The 18,709-nt window shown below is 32.3% G+C and overlaps 1 protein-coding gene across 1 annotated transcript in view; it reads right to left on the reverse strand.

The window, feature by feature from the left end:
- Nucleotides 1-18,709, reverse strand: part of tei (teiresias) — a 213,348-nt gene that overhangs the window by 22,584 nt on the left and 172,055 nt on the right. Inside the window, exons 10-11 of the mRNA XM_036375805.2 lie at nucleotides 7,253-7,381; nucleotides 6,889-7,089 (exon numbers count right to left, since the gene is read on the reverse strand). Of these exons, the coding sequence (XP_036231698.2) occupies nucleotides 6,889-7,089; nucleotides 7,253-7,381 (330 nt within the window). The remainder of the gene's footprint in view (nucleotides 1-6,888; nucleotides 7,090-7,252; nucleotides 7,382-18,709) is intronic.

The raw sequence follows: 18,709 nt of genomic DNA on the forward strand, positions 1-18,709 counted from the left end.
AAAACTGATCAAACTCAAATTGAGAAAATGAAATTGAAAAACAAAATAATTAAATAATAAAATAAGCTACTCTTATAACCGGAAAACCGAATATTCGAATCTCCAGTTTGTAAGCGTTCGTATGCGTTCTACTCCAACTATTCGAATAGTTGCTCTGCTGCAAGTATTTAAATAAATGAAAATTGTTTGAAATCCAAGCAGCCTTTTATTTTTGCACAAAATTTTAGTATTGATTGTTTTACCTTTTTTTGATAAAAATAAGAAAATGAATGAACGCTTACTATTCGAATAGACGTCAACGAACGGTTAACCGGAAAGTGAGCGGTTAATCGAATAGACCATATATAATATATTATTATTCGAATAATGCCCTATCTGGTTAATCCGCTTTAATTCAGATCTTCACTGAAAAATATACATATGTTAAAACCACTTAGCTCTTCTATTTTTCAAAACAATTTTCTAGATTCAACAAAATCAAAAATATTTAATTACAATTACATCCAGAATCTCTTTATGCACTTTTTATAATCTCTATTAAGTTATTGGTGTTTCATTTTTTGAAAAGATAAAAAATTAATTTAAATTAAATTTTTTTATCGTAAGAATAATGTTTTTGTAAAAATTAGAAATTTTTCAGTTTCGTTTTTGATTAGAAATTTGTAATTTTACCTCGTACTTTTCAACTTTTGTTTGACTCAAATTTTTTTTGGATTAGATTGAAAAAGAATAAAAAGCGAAAATTAATACCGTTCAAAAATAAAATTTTTCCTTGGCCCGATCTATTCGCGGAAAAATGTTTTTATTTCTTTTTGCAAATTAACACATGTTCAATTGCGATCACTGAATGGAGGAACCACGTGACAACTAAAAGCTATTGTTCTCTTTTTTGAGTAGAAACCACTGCTCAGTCTAAGAAAAGCTAAAATTAATTAAAAAGGGATATATCAAATAACACATTGGAAGAATGTTGCATTGGGCGCAGGAAAACATCAACAGTCATTGGAGCAATGTATTATTTACAGATGAGGAAATTTTGTATTATTAAACCCCTTGATATGTGTTTTGCGTTAAAAAAGGAAAACATTTCTTCAAAGAAGTGTTAAGCACCGCCAAAGGTGCTTCTTGATAGATACTTCTCTGATCATGGATTTGGGGGTTTAAGGTGCTTCACAGAAAACCTGAAAGCCGTTAGAATTATAAAATTGTATAAGGATGGTTTACTGAAGACAGCTGAAATGCCTAACAGTGCATGTTACCATGATCGGATACTAGAGTAAGATAATGATCCGAAACATAAGAGCAGACTCTCAATGTACTCAATGGAAACAAGGAAAGCATATTGTTACTTTAGATTAACCATCACAGTCACCAGACGCTAAAACAATCAAATATGAAGAAAGAATTTTATGTCAACGAAAGCATTCACTTCGCTACTCCGACATATTTGAAGGATACCTTCTGAGGAGTATGCGGAAAATTTAGTCGCAAGTTGCCAATAAAGTTATCAGGCTATAATAAACAACGCGGAAGATTGGAGCAATTATTCAATAAACGCTACAATAAAACAATGTGGTTTTGATAGGCTGTTTTCAATAAACTCGGCACTTTGGAAAACGAAAACGTAATTTTTTGAGCGAACTGCACATTAAAAATCATTTTTTTTTTATAATTTGAGAAACGTTCATTACGCATTATTCATTACGCAAGAACTGTAACAAATACAAATTCCCTTAATTTATAATTTAATAATGATACGAATTTTATGTTAGATAGCTAATTTTTCATGTTTTTTTTTTATTTTTATAATTTATTTTACTTTAAAATGCACTCTGTAAATTTTTCTATATCTTTAATAATTTTTTGGTTTGGTTTATCAAAATTTTTAAAATATTTAAATTTTTTATAATCTTAATCTAAAATTAAATTTTTTTGTAATAATTGGAATTTTTCACTTTTTACAACTTAAATTATTTTTAAACTCTATAAATTAAATCTTTTATAATGTACTCTTATCTAAATTATGAATTTACCGACTGAAAGTTGCTTGCTCGATATTGAAACACTGCACGAAAGACATTTGTGTTTCTCATATTTTAATTTTTTGTATGCGGAATGTCCCAACCGCAGGCATTCAGCAACTATTTCGGGTTCCACATTCCAGAGTATAACTTTCGTCAGTATTTATTTCAAGCTGTATTTTTCCTAGTTTTGCGCATTTTTAATACTTTTACAGTTATGTTGAATATATTTTGGAAGTTTGTTGTATTTATTTTTGCTTAGCGTGCGTTTAAAATACGAAAGTTGTGCAAACCCACAAAAATGAATTTTCGAAAAACATGCCAAAACACCAAGTGAGTGCAAAAGGAAGTGCAAACAATAAGCAAACATTTATTTTTCTAACAAAATAATTGCATTTGTGGTTAACCAAAATAAGCATGTGTGGCATTTCTGTTGCATACTTTTGGACATGCTTGGAATTAACGCAATGCAAGTTTTTGTTGCGTGAAAGCGAAAGTTAGGAGGAATGATGTAGAAAAAATATCACGTGAAATTAAAAATAAGGAACATTGAAAGACATTTTTAAAAAGCTTTTAAAATTAGTTTAGTTGCAAAAACATTTGAAAAATTTTAAAAATTTTTTAAATAAAAAATATTTTGTTTGATAATGTTATCTTTTGCTGCATGATTCTGATTATTCTATGTTTTAATGTAAAATTTTGCTTTGGAGATCTTTTATTTATGCCATAACAGCACATCCCTTACCACAGTGTTGTACAAACTCTTGACACTGCATGCTTTCAATTTGTCATTTACACATGCAATCAGCGACTCCACGTAACCAATTATAAATATAAAATTTTTGTGTGAGCGTATATGTAATTATTAACAGTACAATTTAGTGCAAAAAGCTTACACAAGCTGACCAGCGAATGTGGCAGCCTCCGGCGGCAATTGGTGGTGGAAAATTTTAAATACTTCAACATGCAGCACACACATACATAAACACAAGTATGCTTCAATGGAATTGTGAAAATAACTGTTTGCGTAATTACTTGTCATAATTTGCATGATTTCCGAGCAACCCTGCTCGTCATGCTCGATTAGACCGCGACGGCAGTGCACTTACGCCACATGAAGTCAAGCGTTTTGTGGCAGAAGTGGCATTTGTTTTTCTACTAGTCACTTAATTTGCTCTACTGAGTGCATACATATGTGGATAAATACTGTGCTGCACTTAAATTATGTCTAAACATCAAATGAAGCAAATTGGTGTGTTGCTTTTGTAGGCAATTGTCAGAAGTGGATACTTCGTTGAGTGGTGAACTGCGGCAAGGAAATTAGTTATTTTTCAATTTGCACTTAAATGAGAGAGAAGTTGAACTTAGAACTTCAGCGTAGAAATACTGTAATGTTTTTATCTAAAAATGGTTAAGTGTTGTTGGTGTAAAACAATCAATAACAGCTGTTAGACGCCTGCTGGTTTGTTACAATTTTACTTATTTTTTAAAGAAAATTCAGCTACAATTGGAAAAAAAAGTATGAATTGCGCTTTTATTAATAAAATATAATAAAAATATAATATTAAAAAATAATAATATTAATTTTTTGATTTTTTTGTCTTAAAGTTGTTTGGCACATTGAGAAAAACTTTGGAAAAGTGTGAATAACATTGAAAGCAATTCTAATAATTAAATATCTTACAGAAAAAACATGAAAAGGACACTAAAAGTAACTAAAGGTAGACTACGAATGTAATAATTTTAAATAATAAAGTGGATAGTGTGGAATTATTATATAAATTAAATGATCATCTAGGAAGTATTCAATAAGAGACAAATTTATGTTGATAAAAACTAGTAAAATATTTAACTTATATCAAATATACGGTTAAATCTAGCATATATCTGATGCTGACGGTATTGATTAGCTCTATTATATAGATGGGTTTACGCCTTCCACACATTTATATGAAATTATTAGTTTATTTTTAAACTTCCGGATTCTATCCAAGTCATACAAGGCAGCTGCGCAGCCCACATTTAGCACACTTTTACGACGCTTCGATTGAACATTCGCCTTCAAGTAAGAAATGAATTTATATCTGGTGGTATTTTGTGAAATTAAACCTAACTTTCCAAAAAATTATTAGAGACTATAAAAAAGTGATAAAAGGTGAAAATTATATAATTTTGAACTCTTGGACAAACCGCATGTTCTTGCGTTGTTGCGATTTTCATAGTAAACTACTGCTTTTCATATTTGTACGTGAAAGCACCAACTAACACCATTTACAGCAATTGTAAAGGATAAACCAACTTTTTTTTTAAAAAGGAACCACATTAATGTTGCCGTTGTCGCGTTTTGATCTCCTGAGCATACACATATTTGTTTTGAAAAAATAAATTGTTGGCTTCTTTACCAACTCTTTGAGAGTAGGCAAGTCAAAACGCTAATAGCTAGTTTATTACAATACATATTCTGTTTTGGTTTTGAAAATTGTTGCTGAATAATATCATATTAAAATAATATATGAGTAATTATTATTTAACAACTAGTCGATACTTATATATTTTAAAGCTCTTAAATTAGTTTTTATTCCTGTGAAATTGTAATTAATCCCAACTTATTTTTTTTTCCACAGAAGCGCACATCTCCACATATATATATATTATCGATGTAGGTGAATGTATAAATTTCAACATTTTCACGGCAACCTTTGACATGTACATGTGTCACTTTAATTAAATTTCATTTCATTTAACTATGAACTGTCTTCAATTTTAATACACTCGATATGTTAGATACTGATGTATATTATGTGCATATACTAGTATAGTATGCATATGTATGTGTAGTAGTGACCTACAAAATTAATGATGCTTTGATCTCTGCGCGGACATTGAACAAAATTTACTTTTACACACTTTAGTTTTTTATTTTACACATTTCTAACTTTTTCTACTTGGTTCTGCATCACACACGAGTGACCTGTGCACCTTGACCCGGAAATATTGACTTGCATTCTACAGCAGTGTGTAAGCGATATGCTTATAAAATGTATGTAGCTATATATAGATATGTATTGCATGTGTGGGTGTATATGTGGGTGTTGGAGGCCCAGCACAGGCGAAAAAAGTAATTTAGGTGCAACTGGAGCACAAGCGCATACTTATGCAAGGGCATGCAGCAGAGTGTACGTGCAAGTATATATTATACTTGTATGTATATTTATTTATATAGATATATACTTGTACATAGCATACTGCAATACATGGCAAGGCATACACCTTAATGACTGTTCACTGTTATGTTGCGGAGATCTCACACCTTCATAACACATATATTTGTGTGAATATCTGTTGTGCAGCGAGTAATTGCATACCATAGAATTGGAGACATTTGCAGCGTGTCAGGTTCAAAGGTGAAGTGGAGAGTGCTTGCATTTTCACTCCTACACCGCATTCACTAGGCGGTTGAAAAAGGGTATATTTTATTTGTCGGAATCTTTACAATTTAACAGAAATACTTGTACTGTAACTGTACTTAATACAATATAAACTCGAAACACTTCTGCTGGGAGAGGCACTTATAACAAAAAATATTGGTAAGCAATTAGTGGATTATCAATTATAATAAACTAAAATAAAATAAAATAAATCAAATTAGGTAAACCCAAATTAAATTCAAATTTTATTCCGCGTCTAAAGTCAATAAGTCAAATCAAAGCTTAATGGCATACATTTTGTTACATTAAGCATTTTCAAACCTTCTGATAACAATATTTTTGCAAGTTCTATCAGGGTGGAACGGATATTTCATTCTACATAGACTCAAGTATTTTGAAACTTTTTGATTTTTCAAAATAGAGTGCGACCGGACAAAATAGGCTTTTAAGGGTTTATTTAATTTATATAATTTATAACAAATTATTAATGCAAGTTTAAAAAGTTAGCTAAAATTTAAATACAAATTTATTAAGCTTGCTAACTGCGACAAAACTTATACAAGGTCTTACAATATTATATGAAAAGAAAAAAAAATATTTCTACACAAATATAAAAATAATAATAATACATGCTTAATTTTTTTAATTACTTAGAGTGGGAACACCATTTTGAATTTATACTTATAATAAATAAAATTAAAAAGTTTTTTATATATTACAACATTTTAGAAATTGTTAGGTTATTGTTTATCCATTTTATCCATCATTTACCATCGTTGATATCTATTTTGATATAGTATGTATATAATATAACGTCAGGTAGCTAATATATTATCTGAACAGAAAATATTTATCACAGGTACTGATTTTCAACAATTTCGGATTAAAAACCATAGGAATTAGGAATTAAAATTATTATTTTTTTAATCCAAGTTTTTGGGATTAAAAACTAGGTTTTTAGTTTATTTTATCTAATTTTAAACACAAGTTATTTGGGATTGAAAATGTAATTTTTTTAATGGGAAACTTTAATTAAAAATTGAAAATTTTATTTTTTAATTTAATAAAAAAAGTGAATGTTTTATTATTAATCCCAAAATAAGGCTTGAAATGAGATCTTTATAAAATATAATTTAAGCTCGCCGATCAGTGCTCTACAAGATGATAGACATAATTTTATAACATTTTCTGGTTATAATTCAGTATTTAGTATATTAATACAATAATAAAATTATTTCAAATGTTAATTCAATATCTTTTTAATGCAATATTATCGGAAGTGAATGACCTTGACTCTCGTTAGATTTCTTCAACTCAAGTCTCCGAATACTCTTTCCCAATTTATTATAATGACAGACGATTCTCAATTCGTAAACCCCGTTTTACCATTTTATTAATTCCTAACTTTAGTATTGTAATAACCAGACTTTTCCACTCACCTTTCACCGTCACGCCCACCGTCTGTAGCACCTCCAACTTCTTCTTATTCGCTGGCGATTGCCCGATGCATTTATAGGTGCCTGCATCGTGGTAGACAACATCTTTGAGTGAAAATTGACCGGTGGGTGTGGTTAGGCCGTGACCTAAACCTCGTAAGCGTGCGGTTACCGGATCTAAATGCGACCAGCAGCCTAAGGAACCTAAAAAGATAAAGTGAAAACAAATGATTTACAAGGTAAAAAAATGGGAAAAAGCTTTTTAAAAGAAGTATAGAAATATAAAGCTTGATACCCAATAATAAGAATAATATCTAACATAATTAATGATGCAATTTAGCACAGTAAGTGGATAATTCTGCATTACCTTGTGGACACTGTAAAGTCACTGCGCCACCTAATTGCACCTCCAACTGTCCCTTATTGGGATTATGTGATGCCGCTGCGACTGAGATATCCTGATCATCCGGCTCGGAAGTGACGTCAACTGAATCGTCTGTAAAATATAGAAAATATAATATTTAAATGGATATGTGGGCTTAAATTTTATTAAGGCGGGCCAAAAAAAAATTTTTTATTTATACTTATGAATACATATATTCGCAGACACTTCTCAGTTTATAGGGCATAAATTACTTGTATTAAATAAAGAAGATAAGCGGCAAACATTTTATTACAGCTTCAAGCGAATTCAATCAAACTTTTATAATGCAATTTCAAATAGTTCCTAAGTAATGTTAATAACTTTAAAGATTTTAATCAACGTAAGCTGCTTTGGCAGACAATATAAGGCCCATAAGTTGAAACGTAGCATACTTTTCTGCGCGCGAAATTACTTTCACCTTCTAATAAATATTTCACTGTGCCCTAATTTCCTTTAAGCAGATTTTCATATGCATAAAATGATAATACACACACACACACAAAGATATTGCCTAATCCTACATGCCCACGTTTAACATGCTGTTCACGCATAAATATTCCATGGAAATTCTAATACCACGCTTGAAGAGAAATGCAAATCCTTAAATGCTTCCCGAGTTGCAAAGTCAACTTATCGCTGCTGAAATATTATTTGTTAGAATTCCTTAAATTTTTTTCGACATTTTGAAATTTCTTTTGCATTCCTGTCACAATAATTCTAGCCTGAGTGATTTGATTGCCACTTGGCATCATAAATAAATACATAAGCATATGTCAAGAAGACATATAAATATTATTTGCATACATCCAGCATACTTTAAGGCGATACATATATATATATATATATGTAGTTGGGTACATATGTACGTAGAAGGCTGCTTGCCAGGAAAGCGCGTCAATCAGCGCGCGTTCAGCAGCTTTTCCTGCCTTTTCGCACGCTGCACAGGCGGAGCAAAGCAATTTCCGGCAGCAATCACATACTACGCAAGGCCGCTGCGAGGAGTCGCAGGTGTGCACATGTGCTGAGTTATTAGTAAATTTGTATGCTTAGCATTTTTGATAAATGTGCGTATGTATGTGTATGTTTATATGTGTGGGTATTGGTATATAATCTCTGCACCAAAGCATTCAACGTCGCAGACGCTCATATATGTAAATATGGCAACGCATAATTGTTGTTAGTGTAATTTCCGAAAACCAAGCACACAGTTGTCTACTTTTAGGCGCCCCACATTTACGCAGGTATGCAATATTTCAAAGCCAACCAGGTGCTACACTTTCACTGGCATTTTGCGAGTGTGTTCGCTAGATACAGGCAAATACATATGTACAAATACACACACACTAACATTAAATCAATATATTATATACACATTCAGATATTTATTCAAATTTCGGGGAAATGCTACAAAATGTTCGCGTCATGTCACAGACAAATTTGATTTACAATGATGAGGCTGTCGCGCCAGAAAATATGCAATATAATTTGTGTAAATATCCCTAAGTCTACATGTGTGCGCGAGTTGCTGTTTCAATGATATGGAAATATCTACACGGATAACGTGTGCGTGACATACTTGGCTCAGATTGCAGGTGGTCTCGACATATATTCAATTAATTCCGAAATTAAATTATAAAAAAAAGCGAAATGATATCGCGGCATTTTTCATTGCATACTTTCGTGGGGTTTAAAGTGGAAAATGGTGGCAGGAGGTCGAGATTGTTGGCTGCGATTGATACATTTAAAGGCACTTACTGAACTATTTTCGAAAAAAACATTTATATTTGTATTTGCATTCTCTACGATATTTACTGTTATTTGAAGCATACTTTTAGGTGCCATAAACAATAGTTTCGTTTACATGGTATATGAAAAACAAGAATTTCCCAGTCTCAATAACATGAAGAAATTGTAGGCTTGACGACGTTGCACAATATCTTGAAAACTTTGAGTTGTTTTGTCTTTAAAGGGGTAAAATATGGTTATGTTTTATGAATTCGAAGAATGTATGAGTTTCGATAAAAATGTGTAGGTATAAAGAAGACTCCTTTTCAGGTAATCTCATGATTTTCGAATGAGTTTGACGAGTCTAACCATTGGAATGTTTGTGAAAATAATCGAAGATTAGATAACAATAACAATATTTTTGGTAATTTGCATGTAACAGACTTTTTGTGTCTTTAGAGTAATCTCAGTAAAATATGACTCTTAGAAAAGTAAGAAGTATTTTAAGTGAACAATTCCTTCATTACGCCATATATGGTCACATTGCGAACGATTTTTTAATATTTTTTTACAAATTGTTCGATAAAGTATTTAAACTGAAAGATGACGGGTGGTACAGAAAGACTGGAAGACTTGCATACTATACTGGAACGCTTCGTTGCTTCCTTGGTCATTAATTGTAACGGTGAACACGATAACTTTAAAAATTACGTTATATGGGTAGTAGGCGTGATTGTAGCAAATACCACATAATTTCGACCTGAAAGTAGTATGTAGTATTATTAATATGCGTCAGATTTGGCTGAAATCGGTCAAACATCTTATGAAATTATATCCAAAATGTGCCATAATCACCGTCCAATTTTTCAACTGGTGCACATATAATTTTATACCTTCTAATTAAATTCAAAGCGTATATAGCTTGTTACCTTATACATAAAAAATTTTGCTAATTATGCCCTGAATAGGGTTTATTACTTTTGCCACGACTTTTGCAACACGTAAAAAAAACGACGGAGGCCTACAAAATATTTATGTATATAAATGATCAGCAGGGCGAGCTGAGTAGATTTAGCCATGTCTGTCTGTCCGTCCATGTATATATACGCGAACTAGTCATACAAACTGAACGATCGGAATAAAATGCTTGTGTTGCAAGCTTTTTCATTTCACAAGATATCTTCAAGAAATTTGCCATGTTTTATTTTCCAAAAAAATCGTACAATCTCCGAAGAAATAGTTCAGATCAAGTCACTATGGCATATAGCCGCCATACAAACTTACAGACCAAACCCGAGTTCTTATAAGGAGTCCTTTGTATTTGTAAATGGTATTTTATCTTCAATGCACCTGAAGTTAACGTTTTTTCTTATTTTTAGTATAATCATAAATAAAATACTATTTAGGATTAGTAAAAAAGACCAGTTTGGGTTCATATAAGTTATATCTATGCATAGTACATTTTAAATATTTTCTCAATATTTTCAAAAACAAAAATTTGCATACCGCTGCAATACTTTGATGATAATTATAATTTACATACTCCACAGCAATAAAATATTATAATTAATGAGCAAACTTATATAATTATTAATAAAAGTTGCATATCTAGAGCTTTTAAAATTCTGCTCGTTTACAATTTTGCTTTTCCATAACTAATTACTTGGTACTCCATAAAAAAAGCGCACAAAAAAGTTGCAGAGAAGTGCAATAAAAACTGTTTAATATGAATTACAGCATTTATGCTACCCGCTCAGCAGTGAAGTTTGCCAACTATAACTTAGGCAAATATTTAATAGCACAACAACCACTATTTCAGACCCCTTAAAGGAGTCAAGTTTTTCACTAGAAATTTGTGTACTCACCCGACTGCCACTACTACATAAGTATTGCACACTCGCTCATACATAACATATTATACATCAAAATATATATATATAAATATAAATATATATATATATATATATATATATAACCACACTCAAAGACAGCCAGTCAGCATTCAAACGCAAGTATTCGTTTTCATTTCCAAATACTCCAACTTTTTACATGATGATGAGTACTTGTGTATATATGTAAATGTGTGCGTGTGTGCTTTTCTTGTATATACATACGAACTACTTGTCTGCGCTTATGCACTTCATTTTACATACACGGAAGAGTACTTAGGCATGTTTGTGCACAAACAAGCAGGTATATCTTCTCACTTTTATTTCACTTTTGTAGTGCAACTCAACTCGTTGTTTTAAGTGCACTTTAATTATTTACAAATGACTCACTTTCTTAACTCATGAAGAGCGTATCTGGCGTACACTGTATGATAAACAAGTGCATAGACATACAAGATGCGATATGAGTAGTCATAAGTAAGTCATTTTTATATTTTGTGGCAGCACATATATGTATGTGTGTTGATTACAAATACACACACCTAACTGTAAGTATGTGTGAGAAGAACTTCTTTTGAGAGTGTTTCTGTGTATAAAAAGAGAAAAAACGGCATTTCAATTTAAGGAAGTACTTTTATGTAGCAAGAACTAACACATGGCCAAGTGAGTGTGGTCTACTTTTAGGCGTAGGACCTTCAGGCGCTTGTTGCATATGTAAAGAGCGGTTGCGATGCGCAATATGTGGGTTGACTAAGCGAAGGAGTTGAAAAGTTAAACGAAATTATCAAAGACATGCTACTTTGCATGCGCCTGTAAGTATGCAGCTGTATGTCTCAGCTAATCTGCACTTATGCGGGCTTTTGCTGCACTAGAGCTGTGCTAAGTAGCTATTTGCTTTACATTTAAATTATGAAATTTTATGTTAACCGTTTAATGTTAATCATTGCAGAAATATGTAGATGTAGTGTTGGACTAAGTTAATGTGGGTACCCTTATATGGAACTTATGCAGCTAGCATAAAATAAGTTAACTGTAGTAATTTTATTGTACTGCGTTCGATTGTTACTTAAAGTGGTTTTGCAGTACACAAATATATATCATAAGATTAACCAATAAATGTGGAGATCAAAAAAATATTTCGTTTCTACACGATAGAACCGTCTTTTGGATGCCACTAATACTATATTTTACCTTATTTATATATGATACACGCCTTAAATGTATGATTAATATATATTTTCAGAAATTATAATGTGGCATGTATTTGTTGAGCCCAAATATTAATTAACTGCAAGGCAGCACAATATTATATTATGTTAACAAAAAGTTTATGTGGGAGTTAGGCAGTGGATGAGGAGTTAATTAATTTAAATAATTAGAAATGTAATTCGGGTATACGATAACAGTTTATTGCACGTGTGATATATATACATGAGTTACTTGTGAACGACTACTATAGATATATAATATATATTTTGTCTTTTCCCTGTTTGCTGTTTCGGTAGATTGACGCCGTCGGGTTGCTCAGTAGCACTGCTCGCGGTAGTGTACGTGAATACGTTGCGTATATGTATGTGTGCGTATCACTATATTCCACAGTTTAAAATGTGATTAAATATGTGGAAAATAGCCTGTGGAACTTATTCATCAAAATTGTTATGTATCTACAGAATGCGCAAAGATTACCAAAAATAGTATTATATCAAATTAGTAGTAAAAGTATTTATAAAGGAATTTAACAGACATTAGTTTTTTCCTTTTTAAGAAATTATAGTTAGTCTTAACTCCATCCGTATCCAGTAATTACGTTGTGAAAAATGCACATGTGATATTATTATTGAGCTTCTTTGCGTTCAATTTTTCAATATGTTTTATCAACATTTTTGATAAAAATTAACTCAATATGTTGTTATCACAGCGGCTACTTAAAACTGTCTACTTAATTTTGTGGATTCTATTAATAATTATTTCAAATACTACACTTTAGTTTTTGTACAAATAACAAATTAGAAGTGAAATCTTGTGGAAACAAATTTTTTCAAAAACATTGATCAACGAGTATTCAATTCTTGAATTAATAATGAACTTCTGAAATAGAGATTTTAACTAAGTAGCAAGAGCTAAAGTAGCCTGGGATTATACTACAGTACAAGTAATTTCTTTACTAACTTTGTTTTTGGGAAAACAAGAAACCTATCCATAAACGGTGTTTAATACAGTCGGGAATGTTTGATACCAACTATTTTGTGGAACATACTTTGCGAATTCCATTTTTTGGAATCTAATTAAGAATTTCAATTTTTTTCAATTAAGTGATCCCGTGAATAAATTATGGTAATTTTTGTGGAACTTAATTACCTTCTTATTATTTAACGAGGAAGTGGAACGGTTTGAAAACCTCGATCTTCACACCGCTCGCTCAAATAGTTTCGTTGAAAAATATTTTATTTTAACGCAGAGTAAAATATTTGCTTAAAAAGCAACACATCTCCAGCTGTTAATATTCATCAACTAACGCTCTATAGCCATTTACACATATACTTGTATGTATATACTGGCATTTTACAGTTAATGACACACAGTGTGCGACGGGCGCTCCTGGCCTCGTTGCCAGTTGAAAGTGTGTTGCAACAGCACTCAATAACATTCAATAAGTTCCACAACCGATGATTAATGTCTGTCGCACAAATGCAAACAAACAAATCGAAGTGCAGGCTGACACACACATACAATCACTTCCGACACATCGTTCAACGCATTGAATATATCGGGTGATAACTGCAAGTGATGTGAATGACGTTAGTGAGACCCATATTTCAGCACAACAAGCAAGCAAGCAGAGCTACACCAATACACTCCACATTCCGATATTGCTATTTATGTTTGTGCTTATGGGTACTTCGATGCGACGATATGTGATTTTAACGTGCCTTACACAGCCGCTAGAGTGTGCTTGTGTTGTTGTAAGTATTCATTTGTTGCTGTTGTTGCGCCATAAAAAAGCATTTCATTGCCATTATGCACTCGCCCTAATGCCTTTTTATGCATTTGCGCTACTGTACACATAAGTGGACTTGGCGCACTACTGTGCACGTGTGTGTGTGTGCTTGCCATTCATGCTGACATTGAGTATTTTATGTATCAACATTTATTGGTATTTATGTTTGTTCACTATGACATTGTGGAATGTGGTAGTGATGACGCACTCAAAATGACGATGACTGATTCGAAAATTATGATGTACAGTTAACTACACACACAAACATACACAAGCACATAAAAATGTTTGTGTGCGGCTGCTGGGAACTATGCAGTTGTAAAAGCACGATTTTCACCATAAAAATTTATTTGCTCAAGTGAAATGGAAATTCGTGAAAAATATTGACAAAAATTCTTTGTTTATTTGATGGCGGCAAAAATAAATATTTTTATATGCATATTTTTATTAAATTTTGGGTTACTGGACATACATATATGTATTTATGTATACATTTCAAGATATTTCCAATAAGGAATTTTCTATGAAAATTTATTTTACTGCGAAAAAATGTAAAAAAATTCATAAAAATATAAGCTTATAAAAATTGTATGTGAAAAAAGTTAGGCTAAGTTGAAAACAGCTGCAGCAAAATAACATATTTAGTCAGCTACTATAACTATTGAAATCACAAGCTGCGCACATTTTGCAGGAAACATCCAAATAATAACGGAAAAATTTAAAAACTATTCAAAAAATTTTCATACACATATAAGGTACATATATTTTTTATAAAAAAAAGTCAAAAAAATGCAACATATATTTCATTGGCCGGCTAGTTGTTTTTAAAAAGTTAAAATTCATAACTCCAAAGTTTTTCATATTGAGTCGAAAGAAAAAAATACGTGTCGAATATTTTGGCTCAAAGAACCCAAAAAACGAAGTTTATTAAGAAAAAAAAATGGTGTATGTAAATTTTCGATGGAATGACCCTTATAGATACCATATATTATTTATACCAATGCATTGTTTTCCCAATTTTTTTACGTCGTTGGTAATGATACCGCTATGTGTTTAGCTTAACTGTGTTTAGCCTGGGAAGCGAAACTAGAAATGCTTTCACGATTTCATAATTTTTCTATTAAGGGGTAGCGTGGGTTTTAATGGTTCGAAAAAAGGGTATTTTTATTATTTTTTAAATATATACATCCACATATATAATTTCAGCAATTCAGAAAATCTAAGATACATATTTAAACAGTATTTTGTGAAATTTTTATTTAAAAGTTCCGAAATCTTTGCCATTTGTACCCAATCTCCCGTGACATCTCAAAAAAAAGAAAAGGTTCTTGCCGTAGACAGCATAATTCAATATTGTTTCATCTAAAATAAAAAAACCAAAAATATTCCGTTAGTATATGGATAAATCTCATAGAATTTTACTCAGATCGTTTTGAAATTTGAGTGAACCTTCTACACATATTGTACTATTTAATCAGACAAAAACAATAAATTTTTTTCATTTTTTTTTAAATTTTCAAAAACTCTTAACCCCTTGAATTAAAAGTCTGCCTAATAGTTCTTTGCTCTCTTAAACTAATTAAATAAACCCAAAGGGATTCAAAACCGACCGAGATCTGTTGCTGGAATTTAAAATAAAAGAAGAGCTTAGAGGTTTTCGCAGTCTCAGTCTCGGGGAAATATCTATTGGCGGAGGTTGCGTATGGCGCAGAAATTGGCGAAGGTCGGCCAACAATGCTTGCGGAGCTAGCAGAGAAACCTCGGAAAACACTGACCAACTGTAAACTCAACTGAAATCGTTGTTTTTGAACAAAGCAAAGATAGAACCATCTCTCGGCAGGAGCGAAGATTTTATCGCTTTTTTTCATTAACGCGATCTGAGGATCTTGTACTCTAAAAATTTGTGAGAGTGCTAGTTAGCAGCGCGAGTTTGCTAAGCAGTGAAAGTATCTCGAAGAAGGAAGTATCTAGAAAATAGCAGGGTTTCTCTTACACAGTCAATATCCCACTTCTTGCTTAGCCTCACGACAGCTTTACAGCTGAGTTCACCTTCCTAGAAGGAACTACTTATTCAGTTGACACATCTTCCTCTCCTCTGCCCGTTTGGGGAGATATTTGGCTGAAACCGAGAAGTCTCAGAAGACATTGGTTATCATTTCGGTAGGTTGATTTCTCGAATCCTTCTAGTGTATATTAAAAAGCTTTGATACAAATTTTGAGGATTTTCTTACACAATCAATGTTATCTCTATTGTTTTCGTCATATTTTTACTATGAGCAATCAAAATGATATAAAAACTCACAACCACTTTGCTGCATCACAACTTTGTGAAAATTCGATTAAACTGACTCAAATGCGTACTCACTCACCGCCAACACTGCAGACTCGTAAACAAAGCACCGCAGAATCATTTGATTCAGAAATTTGTCAAACCAATTTGACAATTTTACAACACAGCGACCCTAACCTCGAAACTTTATAATACCACCCAGCAGAACAGAAAAGAAAACGGCTTTGGAACTAGTTGTTTCAGATTTTATCATCGCTGTAATAAAGATTTTTTTGATTTTAAATTTCTTTCTCAACATTTATTGTCTTTTTTTGAGTAGCTATATGAGTGTGGGGATATGACATTTCGAAAGCGCCCACAAAATGATTCTCAAATTTATATAGAAATGTGTAAGTATGTGTGTGTATGTGTGCGTGTGTGTGCGTCACCAATTTTTGCTGATCTCAGCATCAGACATTCAAGCTAAAGTCCTCTGACAATTCAACCACTAACAAAAACCTCTGCTGAGTCACACGTACACATCATCTGCGCGTTATCCGATTCTTCATAATTTTCCCCTTCTCAACTCCTTTCACATCCCCTTTGGCCTACCTTCAACTTTGTCGCTTATGTCATCGCCTTTTAATTTGATTTTTTTTGGCTCGAGCGCTCAAAGTTATTCGCATCAAAACAATCAAACGAACAAATTGCAACCCCTCTTCGACGCCGCAAACGCACACAAACATATGTACTATAAATATATATATTTCTAAGTAACGATTGCAATGCGATAAGCAGCAATTGACATTTTATGAGCAACTGAGCTGTTGTGGCATTAGAGAGCGGAGGCAATGAGTGATTGACACGACGCACTGAAGCTGTTACGATTGAAAGTGCTTGAGCGAATTTCGGTTTAATGTACCTTCTAGGAAATTTACAACCCAAAATTGGAAGCCGAAAACTGCAATTAAAATCCCTCCTATTGAATCCACCTGCTTCCGAAAAAAATTCGCTGATAGTGTGAAATATATATATGTATGTATATATAGTGTCCTTAACATACGTAGATATCTCTTGGCATCCAGAGTTCCCGTAGTGTTTACAAAATATAATGGTTTAATATATTTTCATATGGTATCTTAAGTAGCTCCCGAAGTTTCTTATTTACAATCTTATACCTAGTACGTTTGTACAATATATCACTCTTTTCTTCAACTACTTCTCAATAGCGGCTTATCAAAAAGAAAGAAAATACACTTTAATCTCATTGTAATTGGGCTGAGAAAGAGTTCAGTATGTTGCTTGCTTAGAAAGGCTCAATGAGTGCTAATCAAAAATCAGAACAGTACTTGCGTGTTCGTCAGTTCCTTCTGTCACAAAGTGCCACGAGGTCGAACAGGTTCTTGCCTAAGTGTCTTTTCTCTATGGTTGTAGGAGGTTTGGCCGGCCATTGTACGATTTCCAGCGGAAATTTGATTTTATCTCAAATACATTTGTATCTTTATATACATGAAACATTTCATTCATTTGTATCTTTATATACATGAAACTTCTCTTGATGGTTGGGAAATTTTAAATCTTCATGGATGATTGGATAATGAGAGAAAAAAAAGTTCCTAAAGGGTTTCTTACTATAATGAGCTTTTGCGGTGAACTCCGCCCCTTGGTCTAATACTGCGTTTGTCAGCGCACCGCGTGTGGCCGTTTCCCGGTGGGTGTGCATATTTGCATGTGTGCGTGTGCGCTTGCATGACATACACGCCTTAATGAAGCTAAAATTTCAAATGAGATTTGCCAAATGAGACAGCCTTTCAACATTCATTTCAACAATTCAACAAAATCTTTTTTACTTTGATTATTTGCCTTTGTTTCCCTTGTATGGGTGTGTTTTGTATATGTATACTATATATGTAGTTGCGTGTGAGTACATAATAAATACAAAATTTAAATTTGACTTTGTTTCGGTTAATTGAGATCAAAGTGTTTTATTTCAAAACCAACAGACAAATGTGGGAAATGAATTGATAGAAGTGTCAATAGAACAGGCACAATGTGCAATTGTAGTGTTGTTGGTAAAATGAAAAGAGATTACAGTTAGATATACGAGTATATGGGAAGTAAATCTAAATAGCAGGTGTATACCAGTTTGGGGATATGCTTATTATATTATACTAACGGTATTGTAATGAAACGAGGGTTTGCCGACTTGTTACTGGTTTTTGGTTTGAATAGAGGAGTTATGGGATGGGAGATTGCAGGCTTGTATGTTGCAATAGTTGCAAAAAAAAAAAAATCAGTAAAATCAAATAAATTTTGGACGAAATTTATGCTGTTTATAAGAATGACAAGAATCTTGACTAAAATATGATCCCAAATTATACTGGGATATCCTCTATCCTGGTTATATGCTCATGATGAAAACTTTATTCACGAGAACAAATTGAGGCTAGTAGCACTATAATTGATTTCGCATATTTTTTGTAACCATTCATTTAGTTTTTAAGAGCGCAATCCAGGAT

The sequence above is a fragment of the Bactrocera oleae genome, chromosome 4 (genome assembly GCF_042242935.1).
Source record: "Bactrocera oleae isolate idBacOlea1 chromosome 4, idBacOlea1, whole genome shotgun sequence".
Lineage (NCBI taxonomy): Eukaryota > Metazoa > Arthropoda > Insecta > Diptera > Tephritidae > Bactrocera > Bactrocera oleae.